Consider the following 15,056-nt stretch of genomic DNA (forward strand, 5'->3'; position numbering starts at 1 on the left):
CCGCCCCGGGATGACGATGCTGGAATTCCGCGCTCCTCTCGGTGTTTCTCCGTTTTCCTGCTCTCTCCTCCCGCTGATGCTCAGCCCCACAGAGGGTCCCGAGGGCTGGCACCGACCCCCGCTGTCCCCGCACGCAGAGCGAGGCGACAAAGCCGGGACGCACCGGGGAACGGGCAGAGCACCCCGGGGAGCCCCGGTGGCACCAAGGGGAAGCTCCCCGGTCCCCACGCCCCCGGGGCCACCTGCGGGTGACGGAGGGGCGGGCGCCGGTGCGGGCGGAGCTCCCGCAGCCCGGCCCCGCCTCGCACAGAAACTTTCCGTCGGCGCCGGGCGCTCGGCGGGAGCCCGGAGCGGGGCCGGGGCTGCAGCGGGAGCCGGGCCGAGCCGAGCCGAGCCGAGCCGGGCGGGCCCGGCCCTATGGGCAGCGGCTGCCGGCGGTGCGGGGCGGTGCGGGGCGCTGCCCGCGGCCATGTCCGCCGGGGCTGCACCTGCGGCGGGCGGAGAGCGGGACCCGGAGCGGGGCGGCGGCGGCGGAGGCTCGGAGGGGGCTCCCGGGGATCCCCCCCGGCGGAAGAAGGCCCGGGCGAACTCGCTGCGCCGGGCGTTCAGCTGGTTCCGGGGCCGGCGGCGGCCGCACAAGGACGGCGGAGGCTCGGGAGGGACGGAGGGAGCAGGTGAGGAGCGGGCGGGGAGGTGGCCACGGTGGCACCGAAGGAGGGGTCACGGTGGTGGCCACAGCGGCACTTGAGGAGGGGTCACGGTGGTGGATAGGTGGCACCTAAGGAGGGGGCACGGGGGTGGCCACGATAGCACTTAGGAGGGGTCACAGTGGCACTTAGGAGGGGTCACAGTGGTGGCCACAGTGGCACTTAGGAGGGGGCACGGTGGTGGATAGGTGGCACCTAAGGAGGGGGCACAGTGGTGGCCATGGTGGCACTTACAGAGGGGTCATGGTGGTGGCCATGGTGGCACTTAGGAGGGCACCATGGTGGCCACGGTGGCACTTAGGAGGGGTCACGGTGGTGGCCATGGTGGCACTTACAAAGGGGTCACAGTGGTGGCCACGGCAGAGGTGGATGAGGAGATTTCAGGGTGCTGCTCAAAGAGGTGTTGAGGTGGTGGTGGCTGAGGAGGGTCACGGTGGTGGCCACAGTGGGGTTGGAGTGCTGGCAGTGTGGGGTGGTGGCCATGGAGGTGTTGGGGTGTTGTTCACAGTGCTGGCCAAGGAGGAATGAGGTTGGTGGCTGTGGAGGGCTCAGGGTGGTGGCTGAGGCCAAGGAGGAGTCACAGCCGTGGCCATGGAGGAGCTGGTGAAGGAGAGGTCAAGGTGGCGGCCATGGAGGCCGAGGAGGTGTCATGGTGGAAGCCAAGGAGGGTCAGGCTGCTGACCCTGGAAGTGGCCAAAGAGGGGTCACTGTGGGGGCTGGAGAGGACTTGAGGTGGTGACCACGGACGTGGCTAAAGAGGGGGCACAGGAGGGACACAGGTGGGGTGGAGTTGCTGGCCGTGGTGGCAGCAGCAGCTGAAGGAGGTGGCCGTGGTGGTGGCAGTGGTGGTGGCAATGGCCTTGGTGGTGGCAGTGGTGGTGGCAGTGGTGGCAGCAGGATGGATCCGGCAGTCCCTGGCACGGTCTGGCCGCGGCCCCGAGGGCTGGTGCCGGTTCACTGGGTAGGTTCTCCTGCGCTGAGTCAGAAGGTCACTGGGGCTGAGGGAATTCTGGAGGGATGCCAGCCGCTGCCACCTCCTCCTCCTCCTCCTCCTCCTCCTGGGCAGGGTGTTTGCGTGCTCCAGGTGTGGCCCTTCCTGCCCCAGATATGGCCCTGGCCCCGGCTCCTGGGTGGCTGCTGCCTCCGTGCCCGCTCCCGTCCCTGCCACCACCTCGGCCAGGACAATCCTACAGAGAAGCTGCTCTGGGTCCCCCCATCCTGGAGCTTTTGGGGATCCAAGGGCTCTGCCAGGCAGCTTTGGCAGAGCCATGGGTGCTGGCTTGTCTGGTCATGCTCCTCTCCTCAGCGCTCTTTTGGCACGTCCCAATTGAGGGAGGTATCACCCCAAAATCCTGTCCCACCCCAGAGTGCCGGGGACACCGTCTGTGTCACAGCCCTGCCCTCCCTGCAGGCACCTCTGGCAGGGAAGTTTTGGCTCTTTTTGCCAAGGGAGAGGCCTCTCCTGTGGCACTCAAGCACAGCAGGGTGTCAGCTGGGACTTTCTTCCTCAATTTGCTCCAGGGAGTGAATTTCCTTGCACGCTGTGTGGAGAAGCACATGGAGATCTGTGCTAGGACAGGAGTGGCTGTGCAAAGGGAAAAGAGGCTTGGGAAGAGCTGAGCTCTCTCCTGGGCTGAGCCTGAGCTCTCTCCTGGGCTGAGCCTGAGCTCTCTCCTGGGCTGATCCATCACATGCTGCTGGTGGTTCCTTCCCAGCTCTCCGTGTGTGGATGCTGCTGCCACAGCCCAGCACTGAAACCTGAGCAGAAAAAACGAGATGTGCCGGAGCATGTGATGTTCCTCTTCACAGCAGAAACGCCCCCAGCAGCTCTGCCAGCCCTTTTTTTCCATTTTTTTTTTTTTTTCCCTTCCCCTGAAGTTGTACCGCTCACCAGCTAATCCTCAAAATGCCAAGTCACGGCCTGCCAGGGTCACAGCTCGGGGACCTCGCTGTGGCAGCCAGGGCTGTGTCACTGCACTGCCAGCCTGCTGTCCCAGCAGACACACCCAGGAGAGCTCTTCTGAGTGCCCACAGCCCGTGCTGGTGATGGAGGGGTTGTTCAGTGCCCCAGCCTGGGGGTCTCATCCCCTCTGTCTGTGCTTTTGGGATGAGAGGTGCCCCAAATTCCCTCACATCTCTGGGGGATTCAGCACGGATGTGCAGTGGTTGTAACTGAATCAGCCTCCCTGTGTGGTTCCAGCATGGAGAGCACGCAAGGAACCCGTCCCTGCTCCAGCACCTCCAGCTCTGCTGTGCCCTCCAGCGCACACTGAGGTTACCAGCATCCATCCATCCCCGGCATCCATCCATCCATCCATCCATCCATCCATCCATCCATCCATCCATCCATCATCCATCCATCCATCCATCCATCCATCCCCAGCATCCATCCATCCATCCATCCATCCATCCATCCATCCATCCATCCATCATCCATCCATCCATCCATCCATCCATCCATCCATCCATCATCCATCCATCCATCCATCATCCATCCATCCATCCATCCATCCATCCATCCATCCATCCATCCATCCCCGGCACCCATCCATCCACCCATCCATCATCCATCCCCAGCATCCATCCATCCATCCATCCATCCATCCATCCCCAGCATCCATCCATCCATCCATCCATCCATCCATCCATCCATCCATCATCCATCCATTCATCCATCCATCCATCCATCCATCCATCATCCATCCATCCATCATCCATCCATCCATCCTTCCCCAGCATCCATCCATCCTCAGCATCCATCCATCCATCCATCCATCCATCCATCCATCATCCATCTATCCATCCATCCATCCATCCATCCATCCATCCATGTGCTGTGGGTGCTGCTGAGGCTGGCATTGCTCAGCACTACCACCAGGCAGAGGGAGGATGATGAGAGCATTTCCACTTTGGATCAATCCCGTGGCTCCCTGGCTATCAGCAACCCCATCTCTGGCTGCCCAAACAGCTGGGCTGGGAGGAAAAGCTCCCTAATCCCCTCCATCAGCCACCTCTGGGGGACACCAGTGGCTCTGGGATGGGGGGATGGATCCATCCCAGCTGGAATTGCATCCCCTGGGTGCTGGATGGATCCATCCCAGCTGGAATTGCAGCCTCTGGATGCTGTGCCCTGTTTGGTGGATGGGCCCTGCTCCATGCCAGCTGGAATTGCATCCTCTGGGTGCTGGAGGGATCCATCCCAGCTGGAATTGCATCCTCTGGGTTCTGTGCCCTGTTTGGTGAATGGGCCCTGCTCCATGCCAGGATTCATCCCAGCTGGAATTGCATCCCCTGGATGCTGTGCCCTGTTTGGTGAATGGACCCTGCTCCATCCCAGCTGGAATTGCAGCCTCTGGATGCTGGATGGATCCATCCCAGCTGGAATTGCATCCCCTGGGTGCTGGATGGATCCATCCCAGCTGGAATTGCATCCTCTGGGTGCTGTGCCCTGTTTGGTGAATGGGCCCTGCTCCATGCCAGGCTCCATCCCAGCTGGAATTGCATCCCCTGGGTGCTGGATGGATCCATCCCAGCTGGAATTACATCCCCTGGATGCTGTGCCCTGTTTGGTGGATGGGCCCTGCTCCATCCCCGCTGGAATTGCATCCCCTGGGTGCTGGATGGATCCATCCCAGCTGGAATTGCATCCTCTGGGTGCTGGATGGATCCATCCCAGCTGGAATTGCATCCCCTGGGTGCTGGATGGATCCATCCCAGCTGGAATTGCATCCTCTGGATGCTGGATGGATCCATCCCCGCTGGAATTGCATCCTCTGGATGCTGGATGGATCCATCCCCGCTGGAATTGCATCCCCTGGGTGCTGGATGGATCCATCCCAGCTGGAACTGCACCCCCTGGGTTCTGTGCCCTGTTTGGTGAATGGGCCCTGCTCCATGCCAGGCTCCATCCCAGCTGGAATTGCATCCCCTGGGTGCTGGATGGATCCATCCCAGCTGGAATTGCATCCCCTGGATGCTGGATGGATCCATCCCCGGTGGAATTGCATCCCCTGGGTGCTGGATGGATCCATCCCAGCTGGAATTGCAGCCTCTGGGTGCTGGATGGATCCATCCCAGCTGGAATTGCATCCTCTGGGTGCTGTGCCCTCTTTGTCTGGATGGCCCTGCTGGCTGCTGGTGCTGTCCCATCATCCCAGCCGTGTTTATTTCCACAATAACCTTTGGAGGCAGAGCAGTGATTGAGCCCTGGGGTGGGAGCTGAGCAGCTGGGCTGTGCCAAGGATAAAAACAGAGCAGGGATTTAGGGTGCCCGGCTGCTGGCACTGCCTGGGCTGCATTTTGGGGTGCAGAGGTGAGAAAACAGCTCTGGGATGAAGGATGAGCTGCTGCTGTGATCCAGAGCTTTTAGTCTGGTTTTTTTTGGCTGCTGCTTTATCCAGCTTTCACAACATTCCTCTTAATTCCTTGACGAAGTAAAGGAATCGATGTTCCAGAAATATTAAATTAGGGTTGGCTTTTTTTTTTTTCTTTTTTCTTTTTTTTTTTTCTCCTTTTTTGATGCCAGCTTAGTCCAGCAGCAATGATTTCCTGCACTGGGGTGGGGGATAAAATGTGCTGTTAAAAATAAAGCTTTTCAAGGCTCACAGCTGCTTTGTAGCAGCAGCAAGTGCTTGTTGGGACTGGGGATTTGCCATGTGCAGGGTGAGCAGAGGGTGGAGGGGCTGGGCTGTGCTGGGGATCGTGCTCAGCTCCTTCATGGAAAAGGATTTTAAGCACTGGGAGGCGTTCAAGGAACAGCTGGACGTGGCACTTGGTGCTCTGGGCTGGCTGACAAGGTGGGGCTTGATCACAGGTTGGCTTTGGTGATCTTGGAGGGTTTTTCCAACCTTAATAACCCTGTGATTCTGTGCTGGTGCTGTTTGATGCCACAGGGTGCACGTGAGCCCTCGGGGAAATGTGGGGCCGAGCTGTGGGATGTCCCTGGCCCATGATTTCCTCCATCCTCTGCTGCCACGCAGGGTTTGGTGCAAACACAGTTGAGCTCAGAGGGGAGAGGAGAGGGATTGCTCTGTGTGTGTGTGTGTGTGGGAATGAGTTTGTTAACCTGCCAGAGGCACAGAGTGACACTGGAGCAAATGTGAGCAGCAGGAATCCCCTGGCTGGCCTGGCCTGGCACGGGGGAACAAAGAGAGGTGTGTCTGCAGGCACAGCCATTCCACCTGGAGACAAGCGGGAGGATTTCTCCCCAGAACAACGTTCCCTGAGATCCGATAAAGCGATTTCTGCGGGGTCAGGTTTCCCCCGTGCCAGGGAGCTCTGGTTTCATAAGACAATATCATCATTGACTGCAGCCCCGGCAGCGATGGGAACAGAACCCGCTGCAAGGTGAAGAGCTGGGCAAGGATGAAGTGAAAAACCATTTCCCTGCCAAGCAGGAGCCAGAGCCTGGGGCTGGGCGTGCTGAGCATGGATAAAATCCACCTGACCCTCCAGCTCTGGGGGCTGGAGCTGGTCCTGTCATCAGCAGAGCCGGCCTGGACTCCGGCTGGAGCAGGAAATCATTTGAAACCCTTCTGGTTATGTATTTCTGTTAATGATTGGGGATCTCAAGTGGGGTTTTGGTGTTACCTTTGCCTCGCTGAGCTTTACTTCCCCGTGAAGGGAACAAGGGCTGAATTCCTTTCTCGTTCAGGCAGCTCAGTGTTTGCTGGGAGATGGGGTCGGGTTTAGAAAGCTCCAGAAGGAGCAGGTGAAACAGCAGGAGGGATGGACAGAGCACCAGGAGGGATGGACAGAGCACCAGCAGGGACAGATCTGCCCCCTGTGACAGCACACGGGGGTCCCCATGCCTGCACTGGCCCCTCTGAGCCAGGGAATGTGTGACTTTGTGGGGATCAGGTGTGCTCGGGGCAGTCACGCCGTGCTGAGCAGATCTGTATCTCAGGAACAGCTTCTCTGCTGCTCCAGGCTCTTATCAGAGCTCTCTCAGGGAATCAAACCAGGGATTTCTGGCCTGGAGAAGGGATTCTGCCTGCAATCTCTGTCCCCCAGCTCCCCGTGGGAGGCTGAGGGTGCTTCCCCTCCTCTCCCCTTTGAGGTTCTAACACAGAGCAGGGAATTGGGGTGCTCAGCTGTCCCCTGAGCCACATTCCTGCTCACAGCAACATCAGCTCTGGCATGCAGGATGAGGACAATCCTGCCCTCAGCTTTCGGGGGGGTTTGTGCTCTGAATCAGCAATGGGGTCTGTGGGGATGCTGAACCCCCCCATGCTGCTCCAAGCCCCCCAAATCGGGCAGGGACCGAAGCACGAGGCCCAGGAGGAGCTGCAGCTCCTCGTGGCTGTGTTAGCCCATCTCAGAGAAGCCACTGGGTATTTTTGGCACCCGTGGGGTGCCCGGGGCTGGCTCCCAATCTCAGCTGTGCCCGGGGGCGGCGACGCCTCGGTGGCCGCGTTGGTTCCCTGAGCGAGTGCTGGCACGGAGGGAGGGAGGGAAGGAGGGAAGGTGTCTGTTTTGGGAGTGGAGGGGGAAGTGTCTCCCTGGATCTGGGGCAGCTCCAGCCTTCCTGCTTCTCCCAGGGACAGAAATGAAGGAGCTGCATTGGGAGATTTGCTCTGGGTGGCTGCAGAGGAGCCCCCTGAGGCTCTGGGGAAGGGTCTGAGTGAGAGTGGTGGAAATGGAAATCCCAGGGGTGCTGGGCAGTGGGAGGAAGCCTCATCCTAGCCCGGAGATGCCCCTGGCTGCCCAGAGGTGAAATCCTGTCCCCCAGTCCCTGGGCACACATCGGTCACTCTGATCTCCTCGCGTGCCCATGGCCTTGTTTGATCCCCGCTGCCCCAAGGTGGAAGGGCTGTCCTGTGAACAGGAGTGCCCAACAGGGAATATCTCCCCACTGGGTGCCCTCATCTCCCACAGCAATGGGGCAGCAAACCCACGGGGGCAGTCCCTGCCCGGCTGAGCGTGCCCTGGGCACCCAACCGAGCTGCTGAGGAGCTGACCCATCAATATTTCCATTACTGAGGAGACTGAAGTCCAAAGATTAATTCGGTGCTGATCACCTCGGGAGGTCAGGACAAAGCTGCTGGTTGATCTTTAATTTTTTTCCCTTTCTTCCTTCCACCACCTCCCCGGTTCTGTGCCTTTCCCACAAAACCCTCCTTCCTATTTATCCCAGCCTTTGATGAATCACCTAAGGAACATAAACATTGCCAGCAGGAATTGCCCACCACTGCCTGCCTGGCTGACCCCTCCCTGCCCTCGCAGCATTTAATGTTCTCATTAAAAACCAGGAGGGGAAAGTGGCCCTGGGGAAGGGGCCGTGCAGGGGCTTGGCCGGGTGGTGTGGGCAGATTTTGGGGCAGCAACTCCCGGGGGTTTTGGGGCAGCAATTCCCGGGGATTTTGGGGCAGCAATTCCCGGGGGTTTGGGGGCAGCAATTCCCGGGGGTTTTGGGGCAGCAATTCCCGGGGTTTTGGAGCAGCAATTCCCGGGGATTTTGGGGCAGCAATTCCCGGGGGTTTTGGGGCAGCAACTCCCGTGGCTTTTGGGGCAGCAATTCCTGGGGCTTTTGGGGCAGCAATTCCCGGGGGTTTTGGAGCAGCAATTCCCGGGGCTTTTGGGGCAGCAATTCCCGGGGGTTTTGGGGCAGCAACTCCTGGGGATTTTGGGGCAGCAATTCCCAGAGATTTTGGGGCAGCAACTCCCGGGGGTTTTGGGGCAGCAACTCCCGGGGGTTTTGGAGCAGCAATTCCCGGGGATTTTCTGCCAGCCCTGGAGCAGGGAGAGGCTGAGGTGCACGGGAGAGGGCAGGAAGGTGCCGGCAGTGTGAGCAAAGTGCTCGTGACTCTCCGCAGAGCCAGGAGGGGCCGTGGGGAGGGTGCCGGGGGTTGCCACCCACGCCAGGCTGGCATGTGGGTGCTCGCCCCGGCTTTGGGCAGCGGCACGACCCAGCCCGTGGCCTCGGGCGCTTTGCTCCGATAGCCTTGATAGTAACGCTGTCCTACCCCTGGCCGGGCTGGGGGGGTCTCCCCATCCGCAAAACCCACCCGGGGAGGGTTGTACAGCTGGAGCTGGGGACAGCCGGAGTGGTGGCATCGTGGCGAACTCCAGGGAAGCGAAACCCCCGCGCTGCTCGGGGCTGTTTGGCCACCGGGGCGTCTCCCCGAGCCCGCTCAGCCTCCCTGCACCACCCCGGCATCCCCGGCGCAGGGATGGGGCTGGGAGGGTGCTGCGATCCGCCGGCTGATCCCGGCAGGCCCCTCCTCTCTGCCCGCACCATTGGCTCCGGCTCGGCCGCCTGCGAGCGAGCGCTCGGCTCCGCCGGGGCCGCGATGGGAGCCACGGCCGGCCCCGGCTGTCCCGGCACGGCTCGGCTCGGCCCGGCCATGTAGCACCGCGGTGCCCTCCACCCGGCCGCGGTGGAGGCGGCAGCGGCCTCATGGGCAACGCGCACCGCAAGAGGAGCCCGGCGGGCACCAAGCCTGGCACCTCCTGGCCCTTCGGCCGCGCCGGGAAACCCAGGGCAGGTAGGGGACACCTGGGGACACCTGGGGATACCTGGGGATAGCTGGGGATAGCTGGGGATACCTGGGGATACCTGGGGTTCCTGCTCTCGGAGCTGGAAGGGATCGCGCTGGGAAAGTGGGAAAGTTCTCCTGTTGGGCTGGGATGGGGAGAATCAAGGAGTGAGGGGAGGGTTTGCTGTGTCCTCCCGGTGTTGGGGGGCAGGATCGGCCCCCGAGCCCGGAGTGGGGCTGGGGGAGCGGCCCTGGCTGTGCCGGGAGCAGCCGCGCTATCGGGACGGGATCAGCTGGATTAGGGAGTGATTTGTTTTCCAAGTGGGATCCCGATCAGTGACTGATTTGTTTTCCAAGTGGGATCCCGATTTTACTGATTTGTTTTCCAAGCAGGATCCCAGCGTCGCCTTCCTCCCGCTCTCACCCCGTGCCTCAGTTTCTCTCTCTGTGCCGCGGGGATCTGGGAGTGCTTGCAGGGGCTGCTCCCCCCTCTCTCTGTACGTCTGTCTGTCTGTCCACACACATTGCCCCGCTGCTTTATGCTCCGTCTCCATGGATGCTGGAAAGCCCAGCAGGAAGCAGGGGCTGGGATCTTTTGAGATCTTTCCTGCAGGGAAAGGGTCTCACACCAGGCTGGACCCACTCGCGGATCAGCGAGCCCCGTGGGTGCCTGGAGAGCTCCCTCCGTGGTTCCCCCGTCAGGGCAGGGTGTGCCAGCAGGGAAGGTCTCGCAGTGACATCGAGGGAAGCTCTCTCGCAGTAACATCGTCCCCATCCCGGGCTTGCTGACTCTCCCATGGTGTCATTAAACTGTCCCCGTGTCCCCAGCCCAGCCCGAGGCAAGGAGGAGCCCTGGGAGATGCGTGGGCAGGATCATGGGGCAGGACAGCAGCACCCAGGGGTAACTGGGGAGTTTTCTCCCACCAGCCCTGTGGGATCCTTGGCCCTGCTGTCCCTCCTGCCCTGTGTCCCTTCACAGCAGCAGCCGCCAGGCGTGAGAACTCGGGGTAAACAGGGCCTGGAGTCAGCTCTGGGGACAAAACCATGGGAGCAAAACCATCCCAGAGGTGGGGCCTGGCATGGGGAGACCCCGCAGGAGCACAGGGAGAGGGAGCAGGAATGTCCTGGCTGAGAAATCCGCTCAGTGCTGGGGGAAACTGAGGCAGGAAGTCGCATGGGACAGCATCCCCTTCACTGCAGGCTCTCCTCATCCTCCCCGGGGTGGCTGCAGGCTCCTCTGGCCGTGCTCTCCGTGCAGGAAGGGCTGGAGCTGCAATCCCCGCACATCCTCACCCTTTCCACGTGCCTGACCTCCACCTCCTCTCCATCCCTGCCAGCCTTGGCTGTCCCTCGTCCATCCCCAACCAGGAGCATCCCTCCCCTCCCCAGGAAAGCCCTGCTCCACCTGGGATGCCCCGGAGCGGGCGGGATGTGGCACCGGCACAGCCGGGGCAGGCAAGGGCTGCCTCTGGGGCCGAGGGCCGTGGGGTGGAAGGTGCTGAGAAAACATGGGGCGAGTTGTGTTTGTTCTCTGCCCCGGCTCCATGGCAACGGCGCGGCGGCCACAAAGCCAAAGAATTTGCATTGTGTCGCTTCAGCGTTTCGGAGGGATCACCGGCTGGGGGCTGGGTGTGCCGGCCCTGCCGCTGCCCTCTCCCCCTGCACCGCCCTGGGTCCCTCTGGATTTTGGGCTGGGGGACAATTGCATATGGTGGGTGGCAGGACCAGTGTCCCCAGTTCCTGCCTCTTTGGTGACTGGGAATGAATTTGGCCCTGCCGTGCCCGGTGTTGATGGTTTTGTGTTGTGCCATGTGGGTGCTGAGGGTGCCACCCAAGCCTTTGGGTGCTGAGGGGACAGAGCAGGGTCCCCAGGGGCAGGGTGGGCACTGGGGTGTTTCTGTGGCTGATCCCACCCAAACTCTGCCCACCGGTGCCAAACCCGCGCACCCCGTGCCCAGCTCCCCATGCCAGAGCGGGGCCTGGCTCGCTCCGGGGGCATCCGCAGCCTCTCGCCCATGCTGGGGAAGGTCCTTGAGCCCCAGGGAGACCGAAGCCTCTTATCGCCTCCTTATCGGGACTCCCCGGCGGGCCCTGCTGAGTCAGGGCGCAGGAACGTGGCTGCGGGCCAGGCTGCGCCCCGCGGAGTCAGCGGCGATGAGCTCTGGGTGTGGGGTCACCCCGCACCCGCCTCCCCTGGTGGCGCACAGAGAAAAAAAAACCCTGGAATTGTTTGATTTGGAAGGGACCTTGAAGCTCATCGCGTTCCATTCTACGGGCAGGGACATCTTCCACTACCCCAGGCTGCACCAACACTTCCAGGGATGGGGTGTCCGAATTCCTCAGGGGTTCCTGTGGCTGTGAACGCCCCCAGCAGCAGCCGTGGAGCCGCTCGGCAGTGCCGGCTCCTGCAGGGCAGCTCCAGGGTGGGCTGAGCAGCTCTGAGCTCTGTCCGTGCCAGCGCCACGCTGGGCCGGCTCCGCAAACACCCGGGGGGCGGATGAGAGCGGGGCCCGGTCCCGGCGGGGGCTCAAATCCGAGATTTACACAGGAGCTTCCTCCAGACAGCATCCTGCTGTGCCCGGGACACCGAGCCCTTCCCGGTGATGTCCGGGACACCGAGCCCTTCCCGGTGGTGTCCGGGCAGGCATCTCGGCTCTGACATGCCGTGCCGTGCCGTGCTGCCTTGGCAGGGATGGGACCTGCCCTGCGCCTCTGGGTATCCCCCACCCCGTTTGGTGGCAGCTCCTCTCCGTGTCCGTCCCCACGGAAGGGAGGAATCGGCACCTCCGCAGCTTTCCCTGGAAAAGCCCCGCGGGGTTGGGAGCTGCTGCTTGCAAGGACGGGGGATCCGTGCATGGAAAAAACCTGCAACGTCTTGTCCTTAATCCGTCTGCCGGGCTGGCTCCTGCGGGGAGCCAGGTGCCTGCTGCGACAGGCAACGCCTCTGCCGTGGCAGGAGCACCCGGTGCCCTGCAAACAACGCGGGGACAGCCAGCCCGGGGCACCGGAGGGGCTGCAGACACCGAGGGAAGGACATCAGGAGTGATAAAGCTCTGGGGAATGGAAGGAGGAGGTGTTGGTGGCCCAGCCCAGCCACCGGTGTCACCCTCTGTGTGTCTCTTTTCCCTGCGCTCCCCAGCTGGGATGTTCCCGCCCGGATCCGGCTCCTGGCTGTTATTTACCTTCAAACCTGTTCGGTGGCTTCTGCAGGGTGTGGGGACGTGGTGGGATGGAGGCTGTGCAGGGATGAGGCACAGCCGGGCCCTGGGGGGCTCCTGCCCTGTGTCCCCCTTTGCTCTGCTACCCACATCTGGGATGGCTCAGGGAGCAGGGGACACAGAGTGTCCCCTCAGGGCTGGCTGTGGGACAGCAGCGAGGTCAGGGCCCCTTGCACAACCCTCAGTGCTCCTGTCACGACAGGAGCCGTGGCTGGAGGCGACTGGAGCCGCGGCTCCGCTCCAAGTGGGATTTCACCCCGCTCCAGCTCCTTCTCCCGAGGTGAGAGCAGGCAGCTTTCTGCGCTGAGATTTAGAGGAAGAAAAAAACCAATCCAAGTTTGTTTTCCCGGTTGAAATTAATTTTAGTTCAGGCTCTGCGTGGGATCGTGTTTGAGAGCAGAGCCAGCAGCGGGGATGGGGCGGTGTTTATTTGCTTGCTGGAGATGTTTTCCTGGCTGGAGCAGCCCCCAGGTGTGGCCCAGGGCGGGCTGGCAGCAGGGGCTGTGTGGCCAGAGCCACTGTCAATATTATTGTGCTCTTACCCTGCCTGCAGTGCTCTGGGTCCCCCGGGGTGTTCCAGGGCGTGGATGCTGTGCTGAGACACGGATTTAGGGAATGGGCTCGTCGCCTTTAGGGGCTCCCAGACACCCTAAAGAATTCAAGGTTGCAAAGGGAGCAGAGGGACAGGATGCTGGAGCAGAAGGGCTGGATAAAATCCATTCCAAATGAGAATATTTTGTGATACTGGCGCACAGCTCCGTCAGGGTCCTGACAGCTCCATGGGGCTCTCAGGAATGGGGTCCCTGGTGCACCCCATTGATGTTACCAAGCAGAGCAGTGCCCAGACCTGGATGGTGCTGGGAGGGACCCCCAGAGCGGTGGGAGAGCATCAACCCCGTGTACCAGGGGGGCTTTTGCTGCCTTGGCTGCGGGGAGAAGGGGCTGAGAGCAGGACACAGATCCCTTTGGGGACCTCGCAGCCCCTTCCCGCCCGGCCGGAGCTCCCCCCCTGCCCATTTTTGGGCGGTGAGTCAGTGGCGGTGGAGGGGCGGGCAGGAGCCGCCGCAGGACCCGCGGAGCAGGCAAGTCGGGGCAGTGCCGAGCAGGCACGGATGGATGTTTGCAGCCAGCCCGGCCAAACCTGCTGCTCGCAGGAGGCGCAGGCTGCCGAGGAGGGGGACACGAGATGGGATTTTGTCCCCTGGCTCTCTCCAGGTGAAGAGCAGCAGAGAGAGAGAGCTGGGCCAGCACTGAGATGTGTTTGCAGCATCGGGCTGGGTGACCCTGGCTGAGCTTCTGTGGGGTCTCAGCCCTTGTGGAGCCCACTCTGGTACCCCCAGCCTGTCTCAGGCAGGGTGTTTGGTGTTCCCTGTCCCTCCCTGTGCCTTGCTCCGGGGATGCTCTGCCCCCTCAGCAGCAGGGACCAGCCCCAAGCCCATCCTTGAGGAGTGCCTGCCTCCTTATCTGGGAGAGCCGCGCTGCCACGTGTGGCCCAGGCACGTGTGTCAGCCCAGCCCGGAGGGCACGGGGAGATCCGGGATGCACCGCAAGGAATGCGCAGGGGCCGGGACACCGGCTGCAAACCGGGCGTGTTGCTGCCGGCAGCGGCTGCAGCTGCAGCGGCTTCCCCAGCCCACCGGGATCCCTCCCCGTCCCGGATTCCCCAGCCCATCGGAATCCCTGTCCCTCTTGGATTCCCCAGCCCACCGGGATCCCAGTCCCTTCTGGATTCCCCAGCCCACCGGGATCCCTGTCCCTCTTGGATTCCCCAGCCCACCGGGATCCCTGTCCCTCTTGGATTCCCCAGCCCACTGGGATCCCTGTCCCTCTTGGATTCCCCAGCCCACCGGGATCCCTGTCCCTCCTGGATTCCCCAGCCCACCGGGATCCCTGTCCCTCTTGGATTCCCCAGCCCACCGGGATCCCTGTCCCTCTTGGATTCCCCAGCCCACCGGGTCCCCTCTCCCTCTTGGATTCCCCAGCCCACCGGGATCCCTGTCCCTCCTGGATTCCCCAGCCCACCAGGTCCCCTCTCCCTCCTGGATTCCCCAGCCCATCGGAATCCCTGTCCCTCTTGGATTCCCCAGCCCACTGGGATCCCTGTCCCTCCTGGATTCCCCAGCCCACTGGGATCCCTGTCCCTCTTGGATTCCCCAGCCCACCGGGACCCCTGTCCCTCCTGGATTCCCCAGCCCACCGGGTCCCCTCTCCCTCTTGGATTCCCCAGCCCACCGTGATCCCTGTCCCTCTTGGATTCCCCAGCCCACCGGGATCCCTCCCCGTCCTGGATTCCCCAGCCCACCGGGTCTCCTCTCCCTCCTGGATTCCCCAGCCCACCGGGATCCCTGTCCCTCCTGGATTGCCCCCGTTTCCAGCAGCTTTCACCATGTGTTGACAGAGCCAGGGTGAGGCTGGCTGGGTGAGGATGATGAGGTAGCGAAGGTCACAGGAAGTGGGAGAAGCGGAGCTGCCACGAGGCTCCTCCGTGCCCTGGCTCAGCCCTGGATTCTCTTTTGGGAGGTCGCAGCTCCTCCTCAGGGGCGTCACACTGGAGAGAGACACGGCTCCATCAGTGAGGGATGTTCTCCAGGTCCTGTGTGGGCAATGGGCCACAGGCAGGAAGGTGGAGCAGAGCCAGGCTGGCTGCCAGCACC

General features: G+C 62.2%; 1 protein-coding gene across 2 annotated transcripts in view; it reads left to right on the forward strand.

The window, feature by feature from the left end:
• NHSL3 (NHS like 3) overlaps nt 1-15,056 on the forward strand; it is a 25,723-nt gene continuing 10,667 nt past the window's right edge. The window contains exon 1 of one of the 2 annotated variants that reach the window (XM_074555870.1): nt 1-674. In XM_074555870.1, the coding sequence (XP_074411971.1) occupies nt 11-674 (664 nt within the window). In that variant the 5' untranslated portion in view covers nt 1-10. Of the gene's footprint in view, nt 675-8,929; nt 9,194-15,056 lie in introns of those variants that run through there. The other variant, XM_074555872.1, reaches the window with a different exon arrangement.

Source organism: Zonotrichia albicollis, chromosome 20 (genome assembly GCF_047830755.1).
Source record: "Zonotrichia albicollis isolate bZonAlb1 chromosome 20, bZonAlb1.hap1, whole genome shotgun sequence".
Lineage (NCBI taxonomy): Eukaryota > Metazoa > Chordata > Aves > Passeriformes > Passerellidae > Zonotrichia > Zonotrichia albicollis.